At 31.9% G+C, this 19014-nt stretch overlaps 1 protein-coding gene across 2 annotated transcripts; it reads right to left on the minus strand.

Annotated features, from left to right (window-relative positions):
* Window positions 1-6699: 6699 nt before the first annotated feature.
* On the minus strand, window positions 6700-9140 carry LOC124911679 (nuclear transcription factor Y subunit B-1-like). Of its 2 annotated transcripts, none has more exons than XM_047452189.1 (7): window positions 8929-9140; window positions 8524-8754; window positions 8313-8442; window positions 8176-8181; window positions 8016-8090; window positions 7883-7933; window positions 6700-7005 (listed from the first exon to the last, which is right to left on the minus strand). In XM_047452189.1, exons 2-7 carry the CDS (start codon window positions 8739-8741, stop codon window positions 6961-6963), a joined length of 525 nt encoding a protein of 174 aa, XP_047308145.1. In that variant the 5' UTR covers window positions 8742-8754; window positions 8929-9140; the 3' UTR covers window positions 6700-6960. The 2 variants fall into 2 exon arrangements, with proteins under 2 accessions (XP_047308145.1, XP_047308144.1); XM_047452188.1 differs by having other exon boundaries at window positions 6700-7008.
* Between the last annotated feature and the right edge of the window lie 9874 nt (window positions 9141-19014).

Genomic DNA, 19014 nt, shown 5'->3' on the forward strand with positions numbered 1-19014 from the left:
ACAAATGTGGTGAAGAAGCTGAATGGCCACGTCTATTCTTAGAAGATATTCCAATATGGTCTAAGCCCGTACTAGCAATTTTTATTCATTGTGATAGTCAATTTGCGATCGGACGAGCTAAGAGTCATATGTATAATGGTAAGTCTAGACATATACGTCGTAGACATAATACCATTAGACAATTACTCTCTACTGGAATTATCTCAATTGATTACGTAAAATCAAAAGATAATATTGCGAATCCGCTAACCAAAGGATTAAACAGAGAGTTGGTGTTAAAGTCCTCACAAGGAATGGGACTTAAGCCTACAATAAGTTAGTATGAAGGGAAACCCAACCTATGATGACTGGAGATCCCAAGAACTAGGTTCAATGGGACAACCTAATTATACTAAACTTGGTAGATTGCTATGGGTAAAAAATACTACGATAAAATAGCATTTCAGGAAAGGATAAGCACACATACTTTTAATGATTCTTTATGAATAAAGAGATCACATATGTGAGAGAGAAGTGGGGCCGCTTCGAAAGAATTACACGGCTCAATTCTAGACTCTCTCACTGAACTAGGCGAGTGTTCATGGACAAAACGAACACAATCATGAGAACTGACATGTATCAGGAAGAATTCTATGTGAAAGTGTGTAATCGTTTACACAAAAGGCAGAATAGTTCAAGGACATCGAGTCTACTAATCGGCTAGTAAAGTTATATACTTTCATAAGGGAGGTTCAAAGGGTTACACCTACCTATCCTATGTAGAATTCAACTGTTGAATCTTTCATCGGGTTAATCTTTCAATTTCTATTAATGTGTGTGATTGTTGGAATTAAACTAATTTTATTAATTAAATGGAAATGATATTTGGGCTAATGAAATTCACAACATATTCAAATATGAATTAAGTGTAAAATTAATCCAAATTAAATTCACATGAAATTCAAATGTGAATTAAAGTGAAAGTAATCCAAACAAAATTCACATGAAATTCAAATATGAATTAAAGTAAAATTAATCCAAATGAAATTCACATGAAATTCAAATGTGATATAAAGTGAAATTAATTCAAATGAAATTCACATCAAATTCAAATGTGAATTAAGGTGAAATTTAATCCAAATGAAATTCACATCAAATTCATTGCGAATTAAATTTGTTATTTGTTACAATTAACATTAATGCCTTGAACGAGGCAATTAACAAATGGTGTTAATTGCTATTGTAACTACAAAATACTTATTGTTGGATGTATTTGCAAAGATAATGAAAAGGTAAGCAAAGATAACCGTTGGATGAATGGATGATGGATTAGTGGTCGTTGGATTAAAGAATTGATTATGAGTTTAATTTTCAACTATAAATATCCCCTAACCTTGATTTCTCTTCACACATTATCTTATCACTTCTCATTCTAGAATTCTAATTTATTTCCTTATTCTTGTGAGTATTCTTGTGAGTGTTTTGTTGGGAATAGTCAATACCGAAAGATGTTCGTATAACTTTCGCTACTACCCCATCCCAATACTTAAAATTATTTTCTGTTTTTTTGGGAAGAGCCAATACCGAAAGATGTTCGTATAACTTTCGCTACTACCCATCCCATTACTTAAAATTATTTTCTATTTTTTTGGGAAGAGCCAATACCGAAAGATGTTTGAACAACTTTCGCTACTACCCCATCCCAATACTTAGAATTATTTTCTTGTTTTGGGGAAGAGTCAATACCGAAAGATGTTTGAATAACTTTCGTTACTATGAATTTTTACCGAAAGATGTATATACATCTTTCGGTACTTCCCCATTCCAACACTTAGAATTATTTTCGTGTTTTGGGGTTGGGGTATTCCCGAGTGTTTTATTTACATCTTTCGATAAAAATTCATATTACCGAAAGTTTTTTGAATCTCTCGGTAAATAATTCCAATAACAAAAGATTTCTTCCTGACGGGATCTTTACCGAAAGATTTATACATCTCTCAGTATAATCTTTCGATAAAGATCCACTTTCACTAGTGGTTAGAGTCTTAATTATGGAGTAAGTTAACTAATCATAGATCACAATAAATCTCTAGCCTGTCCAAGTTGGAGGGATTGTGTATCTTACCTTACAAAATCACAATATGAAATAGTTGAGGTTATGAAAATGGTTTTTATAAGGTAAAAAGAATCTATTGAAGAAAATATATTATCAACTAAAAACATAAAGAGGATTAGGTCCCTTTGAGTCTTTGTTACTTTGCAAACATTCACGAAATTCTTAATTCGGTATTTGTTGACTTGTCAAGAAGATAAGTTACACTAACCGTAGGAAAAAATTGCATATCTCGCAGTCGTTGCGCTAACATATGCATTGCCAACTATAATTGCTAGCGTGCATGTTGGCTTCTAGCCAACCTCGTGAAGCTGATCATTTTGGGCAAAATTTAGTTTGATTTGTCTAGTTCGTGATTATTATACCTATTTTTTCAAAAAATTGTTGCCACTTATCGGATCAATATTTTGAAAGACGTAATCAATTTATTTTTTTTAACTTATTTTAGCATATGGTTAGAAGAAGCAACTTTAAACTAAGTAAATTTAATAGTTTTCCTCATATGCATAATGTGTATGACCTATTTTTCCAATATATATAATCAAGCGTTGAGTTTTTCATTTGCTAGTTAAATTTTAACTATGATTGACTCTAATTAAATACTCTCCCAATAAAAAATGAGAATTCATATTATGGTTGTGCTTTCATAAATTAACAATAAAGTTGGAAAAATATCCTTATATTTTCATGTCATTTTGCGTTTAAATATATATAATAGGAATATTGGTGGAGTATGATTCCTTATTCTTAGTAAGAAATCACTTGGAAGAAACAAAAAATATTATTTATTATTTTTTTTAAGATATATTTAATAAAAATGACACAAATTTAAATCTTAAATAGCAATTGACATTAAATATATATATATATATATATATATATATATATATATATTACCTATTTTTTTAATTTTTTTTTTTTGTAAATGAAGTAATTTAGCTTCAACCACTTTAACAATTTACCTAATCAAATAACTAAATATATATAGATTTAAAAGTTTTCATAAATATATATATATATATATATATATATATATATTTGAAAACTTTTAAATCTTTTAAAAATACTTTTAGTAAATGAATTAATATATAACTATTAAATGCATTGACTTTAAGATATTTGAGTTATGAATTCATTAAAAATTATATATATATATATATATATATAATAATCAACTTGCATATTACTACAACTAAACCAAGATACATAGAGATGGATAGAATCATCAACCTTTTCATCTTGACTATCATTTTCATCTCTACTTCTGGTATTCTTCTTCCTCTATAATTTAAAACATAATAAATTTATAGTTTGTTTTAATATTTTTTATGAATTGATTTTAAATTTCATTCTTTTTCCTGTAATATTGGCTATACAGAAGCCTTGAAATGTCATAATGCACAAGATTGCATTCACCTATGCCAACATACATCCTTATGCTTTGGTAATATTTGTCATTGCAATCACTATGGAAAGGAGTGCAACTTTACAAAAGAATGTAATGATGTCTGCAAAGGAAAAATCGCCGTCTGTTATAATGGTTCTTGTTATTGTCAAGACGCTCCAAAACCGACAAAATTCTCAACCGTAACTAAAGTTGAGAGTTGAGAGGCGAGAAAATTAGTGCTATCTTAACTTCAATTGTAACCAAAGCTATGATAAAATGAAGAATCATATTTGATACATAATTTCATAGTTTGAGTAAAGATTGGAAGTGTACTTCAAATAATTATATATTTAAAAATTTATAAAATCAAGAATTTAATTAAAATAGTAAAATAATAAGAATTTATTTAAAAACTTATTAAATTAGTCAAAAATTCTATTAGAGAGAATCGGGAGTCAAAATTCTCGCTTCTATAGTTAAATTAGTGACATTGATCTCTTATTTATTTATAAATATCATGTATATAATAAGTTAACAGCGTTGAAAATTATTAAGGCAAAATTCTGTTTTTGTGTAACTTTAAAAATAAAAAAAAACTCTAAATTATAAGGTTTAAAAATAGATGTCCAGAATAGTTTAAATTTGACACGACTTATTTATATTAGTTAAATATAAAATAATTACAAATAATACTTTTTTTCAATATGTAAAATATATAAATTTACTATATTTAGGTAAATGGTATAAAATCGTAATAGTTTAACTTAGTTTAAGAAATTTATCTAAAACAACAAATGGAATGCTATTTTAGAAGGTGGGATTTTAAGAGTTACATATTTTATTTGTGTTTTAGTTTAGAAAGTGTCTTAAAAACTTTTTTAATTGATGAAAGTCATGATGGTGGATTGTATCCTAAATTTTTATATTAACAAAAAAAACTCCACTATTGTTGACAAAATTGATAGTGTAGGTATCATCCTAAAAGTTAGGGCTTCATCCCTACAATAAAATCTAAATTACTCTAAATGTTATAAAATCTAAATTACTCTAAATGTTATAGCTTGTGAGCCGATTAGACTTTTTAATGAACCGTTATACCAATTCCGATCATACTTACATTGTTTTTTCAACGTGTTTTCTTTCGATAATATATATTATGAATTGAAAAATAATTTTGTACCAAATGTGAATGAATATCATTTTCCAAATAAAAGCACATATGTAATTTTATCAATTATTTAGACAATTTATAAATGAATACAACTATAAAATGCAATTTATGTAAAAGACTTGGATTATCAAAATGTAATCTTAGCTTTTGGAGAGATCTAGTCTATATATTAGATTAATAAACAATTGAACTAGTTAAACCACATTACAAATGGATAGACGAGTTATACTGATCATCAACGTGTTCATCATGGCTATCCTTTTCATCTCTAGTTTTGGTATTATATTCCTGTTTTTCTATTCCTTTTTCTTTTTTAAACAAACCAACATATGGATTCAGGGCGTTGCCAGAAAGATGGTGATTGTTTGAGCTAATGTCTTCGTCGGGACAAGAATATTTTGCGATAGTGGCGTGTACATCGAGAAAGATGCAATAAACAGGATTTCGCCAATCCTCCCTTTCTGAAAGGAAGAAGGTGAAATTGACTAGGAGATTGAATTTAGCCGTAAAAATAATGTTCATAATAACTCATTTCTAGTTCTTCTGATTAGTACAATAAAACGAGTCTATTTACCTATCTCTTGACTAGAAATATGAGTTATTCTGAATCCGATTTAACTACGAACTAGGAAGTTAAAACAAAATTAAAGGCTAAACCTTTGGTAAATCTCAGGACAGCAGCAGCTTCTTGTTTTAAAAAAAATCTAATCCAATAAAATCATCAATGTAACTATGCTTTTGATTTAGTTACAAAAATAAATTACTTTTGACCAATAAAGTTGTGCAAATTTCTCCATTGTCCACTTTTTTTTGGTTGTTGAATCAATTCACAATTTCAACATATAAAAGTGTCTCAAAGTAAAATAAGGTAAATATTAAAAATACAGAAAATAAAATATCCATAAAGGCGATATTCATTATCCAACATGTTACGAAAACACGTAAATTAGAAATTGAATATTGTGAATAATCAAATTTTAGCTATGCTTGTATTATTTAATAATGCCTTTTACAAACAAATAAAATTGACCGAACAAATCATCTAACCGACCAATAAACTGAAATCGACGTTTCTCAAACTCAAACATCAACGATTTAGTTTTGTATTAGTTCAACCGGACCGAAATTGCTTACAACATGTAAGTTTGACTCTATCCCACTTAATTACCATTACCTTTTTTCTTTTTTAGAAACATGTTATTTCAAAGTATACTTCTATTAATAAATCTATCAAATTAAGATTATATCAAACCTAAATAATTCCATTCAAAATATAAGAACACATTCAAATACATCTAAATATTACATTTCAACCTCAACTAATAACTAGTTTAATTTATATAATAATGAATATATATATGTACAATGATACCATTTGATAGACAATTATTAGGGATAACAAAGAGAAAGAAGAGAAAAATTGCATAAGAATTGAACTTCATTGAAATTGGCATAGACATATAATAGAAGCAAATTTGTACTATTTTGGAAGAAGAAAAAAAGGAAGTTTCTAATCATGAAATAAGCATGAGAGACATCAATTTAATAATGCCAAAGACAAATTCTAACTTGAAACCATGACAAATGGAAGTTGATTGATTTGAATGTGCTTGGCTAACATTTATGTGATTCCAACCATATCCAATTAAAGATTTAGTTGAGGGTTCCCAATATTATAATGTAAAAATGGTGTTTTGAGATTCTAAATAGACAAAACTCATGTGTATAATTGTCCCCACAAAACATGTTCTAGATTCACACATTTTTATTTCACCACTACTTTCTTCTACAATAACTAATGTATTGAAAAGTTTTTCTTTCAAAAATGAGAATTAACTAGAATTTCGTAAATAAATACATGTTAGCAAACGACAACCGATCTAAAAAAATAATTAGTAAACCTAATCGAACAAAGTCAACGACCAAAAATTCAATCATTTACGAATAATAAAAAATTAATTTATATAAAAACAACCTATCAATATGAGACTAGGGAAAGATTATAGAACCTAAAAATATTGAATAAGAAAAAATAAGGGACTAACAATCCATCAAATATCTTGTATGACCACAACATTTTAAAAAAACAAATCTGAACCATATAATCATTTTATTTTACCAATCTAGGTCTAAAAATAAAAAATACAAAATACATGACACTAATAATGTCATAGTACAACAACCACAAACCAAAATGAAAAGTGAGTTTTACTACTACACAAACAAGGATATGAATTCTTCCAAAAGGCACAACCAGCCACAATTTGGATCATCAACAGGAAGGAAATACAAAAGAATGATATGATCATTCTAGTCCCTCCCTTGCATGGGAAACATCAAATGTTGTTGTCCCTGCTGCTGCAAAAACATCAATTTATCAAAGATCTTATGAAGAAACAAACACAAAGCTTTCATTAAAATAATGATTTGTCTTCCTTTTCGCCTTTTAAGGGAGTCCTGCCTGTTAAGGACATACCTTCTGTTTCTTAGCAAAATAACTATTATTCAATGCAAATGCAATCCACTAAAAGAAACCAATTAGACAAATCACTACAGCATGAGCAAAACTTCAACTCTCCTTTATGTGTAAGATGTTTCATTTCGCTTGTGTGAAAGATGTTTCAATCATCTTTCAATCCACTGTTTTATTTTGAAAGCTAGATATTTTATTGTGAAAATATCTATAACACCATTTACTTCAGAAGATTTATGTTCTTTGTTTCGGAAATGACACCTGCCTGGCTTCTATAAGTAAGCAAAATCAGCATCAGGTTTTAGAATAGATCCGTACCAGTTACGAATGTGAATTCAAACCGCCCTAGATTATATAACCACAAATGGGGGAATTGATAGGTGTATACAGGTTACAGGGAAATATTGCTCTTAATCTGATGTCTTACTTGTATGTAACCAAATGACTTTGTAATTGGACTACCCAATATAGGGTTTCAGGGGGATATTAATATTTTTGCTAAAAATCCCTTTCTGTGTAGTTCTACTTGAAATTGCCTATTTTAGTGGTAAAAAGGAGAATCAAATTATGAGGAAACTAAATCTTCTAAACCAAGCCCTAAGTGTAAAACACGCGATATTATTGCGCGATTTAATGCAATAATGAAACGTGTAAAACACATCCATAATAATTAAACAACTATTCTATCCATGATTTATCTTTCCACTTTCATTCATTTTCATGCACAAAGAAGATACAATAACATAGCAAATCACTTACTTGAGCATTTCCATAATTCATTCCCTGTGTGTACGAACCCTGATGAGCAAGCTGGAATACGACAAGAATAACAAATCAATACAATCTTCATATCATAACTTCATAAGAATGATTAAGGGTTTGCAGTTTTTACCTGAGCATGGGCATTAGAATGAACTCCCTCTTTCTTAGATGACCCTTCTCCTTTAGCAGATCCCTTAGTATCACCCTAAAAAAAGTTATCACCATAAGAGAAGATATTCCATAACAACATATTTATCAGTTTATCAGTTTAAACCAGGTAAAGAAGATACCTCCATCTGTTCAAACCCAAAAGCATGATCACCAACAGATAAACAAACACATAGCAGGATCATGAAACAAACCAAAGATCAAATTGTTAACCAAAACAAAAACATTCTTCATATACAAACAATCAACAGAAAATTACCTCTCTGTATCTAGCCAAATAGACCTTGAGAGGATCAATATAATCTTCAAACCCTAAAGTAGCCATTGCCCATAGCAAATCATCTCCATTAATCGTCTTCCTTTTCTCTCTATGACACTTATCACTCGCCCTTAACAAACAAAATTCTCAATTAACAATCATAAAAAAAACAAAATTACTTCAATTTCATAGATCTATTACAAGATCATACTCGCTGGTAACGAAGCTGATAAACTCAGATACGCATTCCTGGACAGTCTCCTTGGCATCTTTCGCAATCTTACCATTAGCCGGCAACGCTTTCTTCATGATTCGACTAATATTAGCAATCGGAAGATACCTATCTTGTTCACGAACATTAGACCTAGGACTATGTTCACCACTTTCGTGGCTGCCACCGCCAGGACTCGCCGGATGATTGTCGGACATGTTCGCCGGAACCCTAGTTGAAAAAAACAAAATTGAACCCGTGAAAGTGAATCAGATACCATAAGTGAAGATGGTAACAAAATCTGAAATTGGGCATGATTGAAATCGTTCGTTTTTGATAGGAAGAAGGAGATCAAAGAGAAAAAAGAGAGAGAGGAGAAAGGGAGAAGGAAGAGGAGGAGTTTACCGGATTGATTATCGAAAAGAGGGTATTTGTAATTTGGGCGCGAGAGTATATCCACGGCCGATGGAAGAGATGAGAGAGAGGAGATCGGACGCTGGAGAAGAAGGGAGAAAGGAAACGACTCAGATATGAGGGCTTCAAGTTGTCTTATCAACACCGTTGGTTCTTCGCTCTCTCTCTCTACTCTCTCTCTTCTCTCTTTCTCTCACTTCATATACTTTTTGCAGTTTTCCCGTTCTGTATTTGTCGATCTTGTTGCACCACGTGCCCTCCTGCGGCAGTCTGTACGACGTCGTTTTACTACTTGGAATCTTATTTCCATCTTGGATTATTTGAAAATACTTTTTTTTTTTTTTTTTTTTTTTTTTTTTTTTTTTAATATATGTATTATAAAATATGTATAAGAAAATATATGTATCTGGTTTACATATAGATTGTCAGTATAGAAGTATAACATTTTGATTCATTCTTTTTTTCAATATGATCTCAACTTGTACCTTATACCAAACTATTCATAAACAAAATATATGCATGATTTTGTTTTGATATTTTTTATATTTAGGATGACTTATAATTCAATTTAAGGTATTTAATTGGTAATAATAATTTTTAAGATATTAAAGATTATGGAATTTTAAATTTAAGTGAATGGTTGGGCTTAAGAATTAGGGTGTCATTAAAATAAATGTTTATGGACTATCAAGTTAAAAAATTATATTAAGTATAATTTTAACTAATTTAAAATATATATTTATAATATTTATTATATAAAAATATATATTTAATAATTAAATAATTAATTAATAATATTATATTTTTAAGAAATTGCAGAAATTTGGGCTTAAAAATAAAAATAAAAATATACGGTGAAAAAAAATATAAAAAAATAAAGGGCGCTCCCTTCTTTAGTTTGATCAAATCATAGTTATGCTATAATCAAATTATAGCCTTCTTCAATCGAAAAGAGCTTAAAAATATGAACTTTAGATTTCTCCCTCAATGAGAAACTCAAATCGAAACAAACGGCGACCTAGAAAACGGTTACTATGAAGAAGACCACCGAGAAGAAGACTACAAACAAGATGACCACCGAACTAAATTGTAATGTTATTTTTAACTTAAACTGTAATGTATGAACTGTAATGTTTTTTTAAGATAAAGTGTAATGTCTAAACTTTAATGTTATTTTTAAAATTGAAGTGTAATGTCTGATAAACCGATGTGAAATATTTGTCTGTTTGGGACGAAATGGTCCGAAATATGTCAATGTTGAGCCGAAATGGTCCTGAACATGTACATGTTCTGGATAAAATGGTCCAGAACATGGTCATGTTGGGGACAAAATGATCCAGAATATGACCATATTGGGGACCAATTCGTCCCGAACATGGTCATGTTTTGGACCAATTTTCCTGAACATGACCATTGAAATGCAAATTCCATTGTTCTTTGTATTATGAAAAATACGGCAACATCAGCAATAGTGCAAGATTCAACACAAAAACAATATAATGGAATGATCTAGTCTCGACTCAATTTTCATTCACATCAATTTTGTCCTCTTAAACATAATCCAAAGATAATACTTGTTGGGACAACATTCAACGAAATTAGTAATTGTATGAAAATATTATATGTTGTAATATAATCTTTGTGGGGACAACATTCAACGTTAATGTTTTAATGTAAAAGAAATTACAGTTCAGTATATTAAAAAAGTATACAAATAGGAATCCAATTACATACAAACATACTAATTGGTTCAGAACATGCTCATATTCTAGAGAAATTTTCCCGAACATGCTCATGTTCTAGATGAAATTTCCAAAACATGCTCATGTTCTGAAGAAATTTTCCCGAATATTATCATGTTCTGGACGAAATTGTCCAGAACATGCTTATGTTCTAGAGAAATTATCCAGAACATGGTCATATTCTGGACAAAATTATTCAGAACATGCTCATGTTCTAGAGAAATTTACCCGAACAATTTCATGTTCTAGACAAAATTTTGTATGTTTGTATGTAATTGGATTCCTATTTGCATGTAATTGAATTCCTATTCAATATAAACAAATGGTATTAATTTAGAATTCATTTTATATATAATGTAGCAACCAAATAATGTTACAATATTACAAATAGTATTAATATACTAAAGGTTTGTTTGGATGAGTGAAATTGGAATTGGAATTGGCATTGAAATTCTAGTTCCAATTCCAATTCCATGAGAATTGACATTGAGTTATAATTCAATTCCTATATTTAGGAAAACCATAAATTATAATTCAATCTCAATTCCTATGTTTGAAAAAAAATATATAATAAAAATAATTTTAATAAATGTTAATTTATTGATTTGACCTAACTAATTATGATAGCTCAAATGTTAAACGATTTTTTAAGTTTAAAATTTTATTAAAAAAATATCGGTTCAACATGTTAACTTCATAAATTTACAAACAAAATATATCGGTTCGACATTTTAACTTTCTAGATTCAAAAACAAAATATATGTTCAACATGTTAACTTCTTAAATAAAAATATATATATATATATTAGTTCGAAATGTTAACTTACTAAAAAAAGACATTGGTTCAATATTTTAACATCCTAAATTCAAAAAAAAATATATTGATTGAAAAACTTTGATCGTGTTTTAATTAATAAAATAATAAGTTGTTTTGTTTGAAAAAATATTAAAAAATGAAATTACAATTCTGACCGAAAAAGAATGGAATTGAGAACTATAAAATTACACTATATTGAATTCCATTGAAATTAAAATTCCAATTCTTAATATAAAGGGTCTACCAAATTTAGGAAATGAAATTGGACCCTCCAATTCCAATTACAATATCAATTTCAAGCTTACTAAACATACTAATATTTATTTATTTTACATTTTGTAGCAATGTAGTAACTTAATGTAATTTTTTTAGGAATTTTGTTCCTAAAAATATTCATCTCTGACTTTAGGATCCTTGCAGCATATTTTATCATCATCGACTCAAGTATTGCCTTGAACTTTAAAAACACAAGTTTCAGCAGTTTAGTAAAGATAATTCTCAAAATTTGTTAAAACTGTATAACCTACATTTTCCATGAAAACATGATTCACTTGTATTTATTCTCATATAAATTACTCAAGTTGCCACATACAATAGATTTCACAATATGTTTTATTATTAGGGTTTTGCTAGTGAAATTTCATAACATTGAATTGAATTAAGCTATTGAAGCAGCGATTCTTGAGTACATGATGATCATGTTCGGGAACTTACCTTCTGTTAGTATTGGACTTGAATTTAGTTGAAGAAAATCGATTTTCCTGAAATGTAAAAATAAAATTATTTTAGGGTTTGATTTGTTCGGTAACATTGTTATTCGCCATTGAAGGTTTATCTCTTTTGAACTTGTTGAAGAATATACTCGGAAGAAAGAAGAAATCACCGAATTCCGAAGTTACAGAAGAAAAAAGAAGAAAGTCTAAGTCGCGAAATAAGAAAAACTGAAAATCGTCGTCGCGGAAGAAGGAAGAAGAAAGTCGAAGTCACGGAATAAGAAAGTTGAAAAGCCTTCATCGCAAAAGAAGGAAGATGAAAGCCGAAGTCGCGGAAGGAGGAAGAAGAAAGCCAAAGTCGCGGAAGAATAAAGAAGAAAGCCAAAGTCGCGGATGAAGAAAACCGAAAAGTCGTCGCGAAAAAGAAAGTCGAAGAGAAAAATCGAAAATGGAGAGACTAAGGAAGAGTGGGAATGGAGAGATTATAAAAAATAATTAATAATTTATTTTAATATATTTTTTTAGTTATAGTGGCTTTTTTTCACTTTGGCTGTTGGGTGAGGTCGCTAGAGAGTTGTTACATGTGCATCGTTCTCCTTATCATTTATATATATTACGCTCGTTGCGGGACTTAACCCAACACCTTACAGCACGAGTTGATGACAATCATGCACCACCTATGTCCGCGTTCCCAAGGGCATCCCTCTTTTTCAAGAGGATCCGCGGCATGTCAAGCCTTGGTACGGTTCTTCTCTTTGCATCAAATTAAACCACATGCTCCATTGCTTGTGAGAGCCCCTGTTAATTTCTTTGAGTTTCATTCTTGCGAACGTACTCCCAGTAGGGATACTTAACGTGTTAGCTACAACACTACATGGGTTGATACGCATAACACCTAGTATCCATCGTTTATGACTAGGACTATTGGGGTATCTAATCTCATTCGCTCCCCTAGCTTTCATCTCTCAGTGTTAGTGTTGGCCCAGTAGAGTACTTTCGTCGTTGGTGTTCTTTCCGAACTTTAAGCATTTCACCGCTCCACTAAAAATTCCCTCCACCTATCGTACTCCAGATTGGAGTTTCTACCGTTTGTCCAGGGTTGAGCCCTGGATTTGACGGCGGACTTCAAAAGCCACCTACCGACGCTTTACGCTTAATCATTTCGGATAACGCTTGCATTCTATGTATTATCGCGGATGTTGGCACAAAGTTAGCTGATGTTTATTCCCCAAATATCGTCATTGCTTCTTCTTTAGAAAAAGAAGTTCACGACCCGTAGGCCTTCTACCACCACGCGGCATTGCCCCGTCAGGCTTTTACCCATTGCGGAAAATTCTCCATTGCTGCCTCCTGTATGAGTCTGGGTTGTGTCTTAGTCCTAGTGTGGCTGATCATCCTCTTGGACCAGCTACTGATCATCGCTTTAGTAAGCTATTACCTCACCAACTAGCTAATTAGACACGAGCCCCTTCTCGGGCGGGTTCCTCCTTTTGCTCCTCGTCATACGGGGTATTAGTAGTCGTTTCCAGTTGTTGTTCCCTCCTAATGGTAGGTTTTTACGCGTTACTCACTCGTCCGCCATTGGAAACACCATTTCCTGTCCGACTTGCATGTGTTAAGCATGCCGCTAGCATTCATCCTAAGCCAGGATCAAACTCTTTATGAGATTCATAGTTTCATTACTTATAGCTTCCTTGTTCGTAGACAAAGCCAATTCGGAATTGTCTTTTATTTGAAGGCATAACTTGTATCAATACGCTTTATATATGTCCAGAGTTCGCTCCCATAAATATAGTCATCTTTGCCCCACTCACGTCAATCCCACGAAACACCTATCCATTCAGGCGGGGGAGAAAGGTAAAATAGAAAAACTCACATTGGGTTTAGAGATAACCAGACTCAAACTGATTACTTTTGCACGTCAAGGTGACACTATATCGCTGAGTTATATACCTTCCCTGCCTCCATCGAAAAATAGAAGTGACTAATCCTAAGGGAAAGGGTCGAGAAACTCAACGTCACTATTCTTGAACAACTTGGAGTCGGGTCTTCTTTTCGCACTATGACGGATATGAAAATAATAGGGAAAATTGAATTCAATAGTCAACTGCCCCTATTGGAAATAGGATTGAACGTGGATTCGAGCCATAGTACATGGTTTCGATTTTCACGATCTAAATCAAGAAGGTTTTCTATGAAGAAGATGTGGCTCGGCATGTTCTATTCATTACAGGTAGGAGAAGAACCCGTAAAAAAATGGAGGAAGTAGAACCAAGTCACGATGATACAGATTCACCCCTTCTTTTGCGTCAAAGATCTTATCTTACATTTACGAATGAACTGGAGTTACATCATTTTCATTCAAGAGTTCTTATGTGTTTTCACTCCCACAAAAATTGGACAAACTCATTTTCTTAAGAACACGTACAAGATTCGTCACTACAAAAAGGATAATGGTAACCCCACCATTAACTACTTCATTTATGAATTTCATAGTAATAGAAATACATGTCCTACCTAAACAGAATTCGTAACTTGTTATCCTCTTGCCTAACAGGCATAGATTTACCTCTGTAGAAAGGATGATTCATTCGGATCGACATGAAAGTCCAACTATATTGCATTACCATAATACATGTTGTATATTTGAAAGAGGTTGACCCCCTTGCTTCTCTCAGGGTACAATCATTTTCCCGATGATCAATCTTTCTCCTCTGTCCACAGAAGCAAGACTAATGTCAACAGTTCATCACGGAAGAAATGACTCACTAAGTTGGGATCACTAACTAATACGAATCTAATTAATATTAATATAATAGAAAGAACTGTCATTTTTGTATACTTTTCCCGGTTCTGTTGCTACCGCGGGATTTATGAAATTGATCAAATTATTATAGATATCCTTTCATTAAACATAGTGTAGATAAAAAGTTGTAATATATTATTTATTATTATATTTTGAAAATTGACAAATATCACAATTTAAACAAAAATTATCTATTCGAAAAAAATGCTTTACAACTTTATTAGAAGGATGTCCTAGCCTTTGATGTCATAAATCTTGCTCAAAATTAGTGTATGAATTGAAAGCACATCTAGAAAGATTCACAATATAAATATCGTTGACAAGTTGTCCTTCACCAATCTTTATTCATGTCAACTTGTCCTAAAACACAACACATTCATTAGAAAAAATAACAAGATATTTAAGATCTTTAGTTATTTTGCTAAAAGATAATAAGTTAGGAGATAATTGTGGAACATAAAGAACATTATCAACATTTTTTGAAAATACTCTAATAGACCCAGTTCCTAAGATAGGCATATTTGAATCATTAGTTGTTTTAACACTTTGTTGTGAATTTTTAATGGAAAAATCCAAAAAATTATTTTTATTTCCAGTCATATGATCTGAGGCTCTTGAATCAACTACCCAATAATTAGGATTTTTGCAAAAATATGTAAAATATTTTGAAAAAATACCTGGGTCCACTTTGGATGTGGACCGAGCCTCTTGTGTTTGCATGAATTTGGTAAACTAGTCAAAAGATTATTGAAATCTGTTTGATTGTTTGACCCTGCTGATATGTTAAAGTTGTGTTGTTCAGTAGTTGGCCAAGTATTCCAGCCCATTTGAACATTGCTTTCTCCTCCATTATTTTGAGCGAGAAATCCTTTCGGGTTTCTCCCATTAAATTTCTACCTTTTTCTTCATCATTCTTTTTTGCCGCACGAAGATGAGGATAGAGTTTGAAGCAAAACTCCTTAGCATGACCCTGTTTCTTACAATGATTACAGAAGAGATTGATGGTTCGTTGAAAATTTTGGAATTTGTGACCAAAAAATGCTTGATTTTTACATGTTGTTTGCCCTTCACCTCCCATGGTGCTTCTCCGTGTCACCTCTTGTTGTAGCCTTGAAACAACATCATCGAAATCTGGAAGAGTAGACGTCATGAGGATTTGAGCACGGATGGCGTCCCATCTCGGATCGAGGGAGGCAAGCAACTGGTATATCCCTTCTTGTTCATCTTGTTCTTGCAAGGTATTCTCATCGTTGGTCCGAGGTAAGTACATCATGAGTTCTTCTCGTCTTCTAGTTAACTCACCAACAATTTCGGTAACCGACTTCGATCCCTTTTTGAGGGACTGGAATTCAGATTTCAGTTGATATATGTGAGCATAATTTTGAGTATTTCCATATCTTTTCTTGACCGAATCCCAAATTTCTTTTGCTGAATTTTTTCCAAAGAAAAATTCAGAAATTCTCGGCTCCATGGAATTTAGAAACCAACTCATGATTTGATAGTCATGGGCTTCCCATTCCTCGGCCCTTTTCTGATCTTCCTCAGTGGATTTCTCTGATATGGTTGGTTGCGTTGATGTCCCAGAAATATGGCCAAATTTGAGCTTCCCTTTGAGAAAAATAGTTGTTGACCGCGCCCAAGTGATGTAGTTCTTTTCATTCAAAAGAACCGAGGTCATCTTCCCGGTTGAGTGCCCATCAAAAAAATTGTTCCCGAAAGCAGTCATTGTCGTGTTTAACAAAAACAGAGAATACTCTGAAATTTCAAACTAAACAGCACAACAGTGCTAAAAAGGAATATGAGAAAGTAAAGATAGTGTTGAAAGAGAGTCAGGACACAAGTACCCGCTCTGATACCATGTAGATAAAAGTTGTAATATATTATTTATTATTATGTTGATTACATGAGAGGGGGAGAGCCCTATTTCTATACAATATACAAGAAACATTTACACTACCCTAGAAACCTTTACATTACTCAAACCACTACTCCACTTCCCAAGTTTGACTTAGACATTAACCAAGGTGGAAATATTTATATTCCCCAAGTCACTTATACGTTACCCAATGATGACTCATTCATTATTTCCATCACATAGGTCATCGAAAGGATCTTGAAGACCCATCAAAACAAGAAAGCTAGAATCTTTCAAAAAAATAGATTCCTATTCGAAGAGTGCATAACCGCATGGATAAGTTTACACTAACCCGTCAATTTGGGATCAAATTCGAGATTTTCCTTGAGACATATCGGGAAGGAATTTGAATGTAATAATATTGATTCATATCGAAGAAAAGATTCTTTGTTGATTCAATCATTGTACCAATGGGTATGGTATAGGGGAGAGAAGCATAATAAAAAATCGAGTATTTCACGTACTTATTTTTTTTCGTACCCTTCACTCAATGAGAAAATGGGTCAAAACCTATAGGATCAAACCTATGGGACTTAAGAAATGATATATAAAACGGGGGAAATTAAAAAAGAAAAATGAAGTCGAAGTGCCCAGATTCCAAATGAACAAATTTAAACTAGAAAAGGATCTTTCTGATTCTCGAAGAATGAGGGACAAGGGAATTAATCGAGAAAGATCTCTTGTTCTTATTAGAAGATCGTGATTGGATTCGCATATGTTTGTAAAGGGAATAATCTTCTCCTTTGAAAATAATTCAAAATGAAAATGGAAAGTGTTCAATTGGAACATGAAAACGTGACTAAATTGGTCCTAATTACTCTTGGGGACGGAGTGGAAGAAGGGAGGATATTTTCGAACAAAGAAAAATATTCAATGACTTTGAAAAAATTGAACGAGGAGCCGTATGAGGTGAAAATCTCATGTACGGTTCTGTAGAGTGGCAATAAGCGTGACTTATCTGTCAACTTTTCCACTATCACCCCCAAAAAACAAACTTTGCCTTACGTAAAGTTCCTAGAGTACAATTAACCTATGGATTTGAAATTACTACTTATATACCCGGCATTGGCCATAATTTACAAGAATATTATGTAGTCTTAGTTAGAGGGGAAAGGGTTAAGGATTTACCCGGTCGTGACGGGCGGTGTATAAGGCCCGGGAATGAATTCATCGCCGTATGACTGGGGATTACTAGCGATTCCAACTTCATGTAGGCGAGTTGCAGCCTGCAATCCGAACTGAGGACGGGTTTTTTGAGGTTAGCTCACCCTCACTAGATCGTGACCCTTTGTCCCGGTTATTGTAGCACGTGTGTCGCCTAGGGCATAAGGGGCATGATGACTTGACGTCATCCTCACCTTCCTCTAGCTTATCACCGACAGTATGTTCAGGGTTCCAACCTCAACGATGGCAACTAAACACGAGGGTTGCGCTTATTGCGGGACTTAATCTAACACCTTACGACACGAGCTGACGACAGCCATACACCACATGTGTCCGCGTTCCCGAGGGCACCCCTCTTTTTTAATAGGATTTGTGGCATGTCAAGCCCTGATAAGGTTCTTCGCTTTGCACAGAATTAAATATATATATATATATATATATATAAAAGAATAAATTATATTATTTGTCATTTTTTCTAACTTGACAAATGGGCTATTTAACTTATAAAATGTTAGAGTTATACTTTTTCGGACTAGGGTTGTTTCCGTTGTATACAAGGCCAGATTGAAAATTTAAAGTTATGATAAAATTGAAATAAATTGAGGTGGAAATAAAATAAAGCAAAAAAATAAGTAATATTAATCGACAATTAATTATATTGAAAAAATATGAAATTATGGATTAATTTTTCTTTTTTATTATATATATTTTTAATTTATTTTTTGGGTGAATGAGCCATTCTGCCATGGAGTGCTCATATTAGAATAGATTTCCATCTTAGGTTGGGTGGTCTTTGGAAGAACTATTGATCATTAGATCTAGGATTATATTTCCAATTTTGTTAACAAAATATTAAGAAGTTTTTAAACTTTTATACATATTAAAATTGCAGCCAAAATTATAAACTTTTTAGATGAGTA

This window comes from Impatiens glandulifera, chromosome 8, assembly GCF_907164915.1.
Source record: "Impatiens glandulifera chromosome 8, dImpGla2.1, whole genome shotgun sequence".
Lineage (NCBI taxonomy): Eukaryota > Viridiplantae > Streptophyta > Magnoliopsida > Ericales > Balsaminaceae > Impatiens > Impatiens glandulifera.

Excerpts from the sequence above, each read along its gene's own strand:
- LOC124911679 (XM_047452188.1), bottom strand. The coding sequence starts at position 8,741 with ATGTCCGACAATCATCCGGCGAGTCCTGGCGGTGGCAGCCACGAAAGT. Across the intron at positions 7,934-8,015 it reads ATTCTAATGCCCATGCTCAG|CTTGCTCATCAGGGTTCGTA; the intron begins GTAAAAACTGCA and ends GTCGTATTCCAG. Across the intron at positions 7,009-7,882 it reads TGAATTATGGAAATGCTCAA|CAGCAGGGACAACAACATTT; the intron begins GTAAGTGATTTG and ends ATGTTTTTGCAG.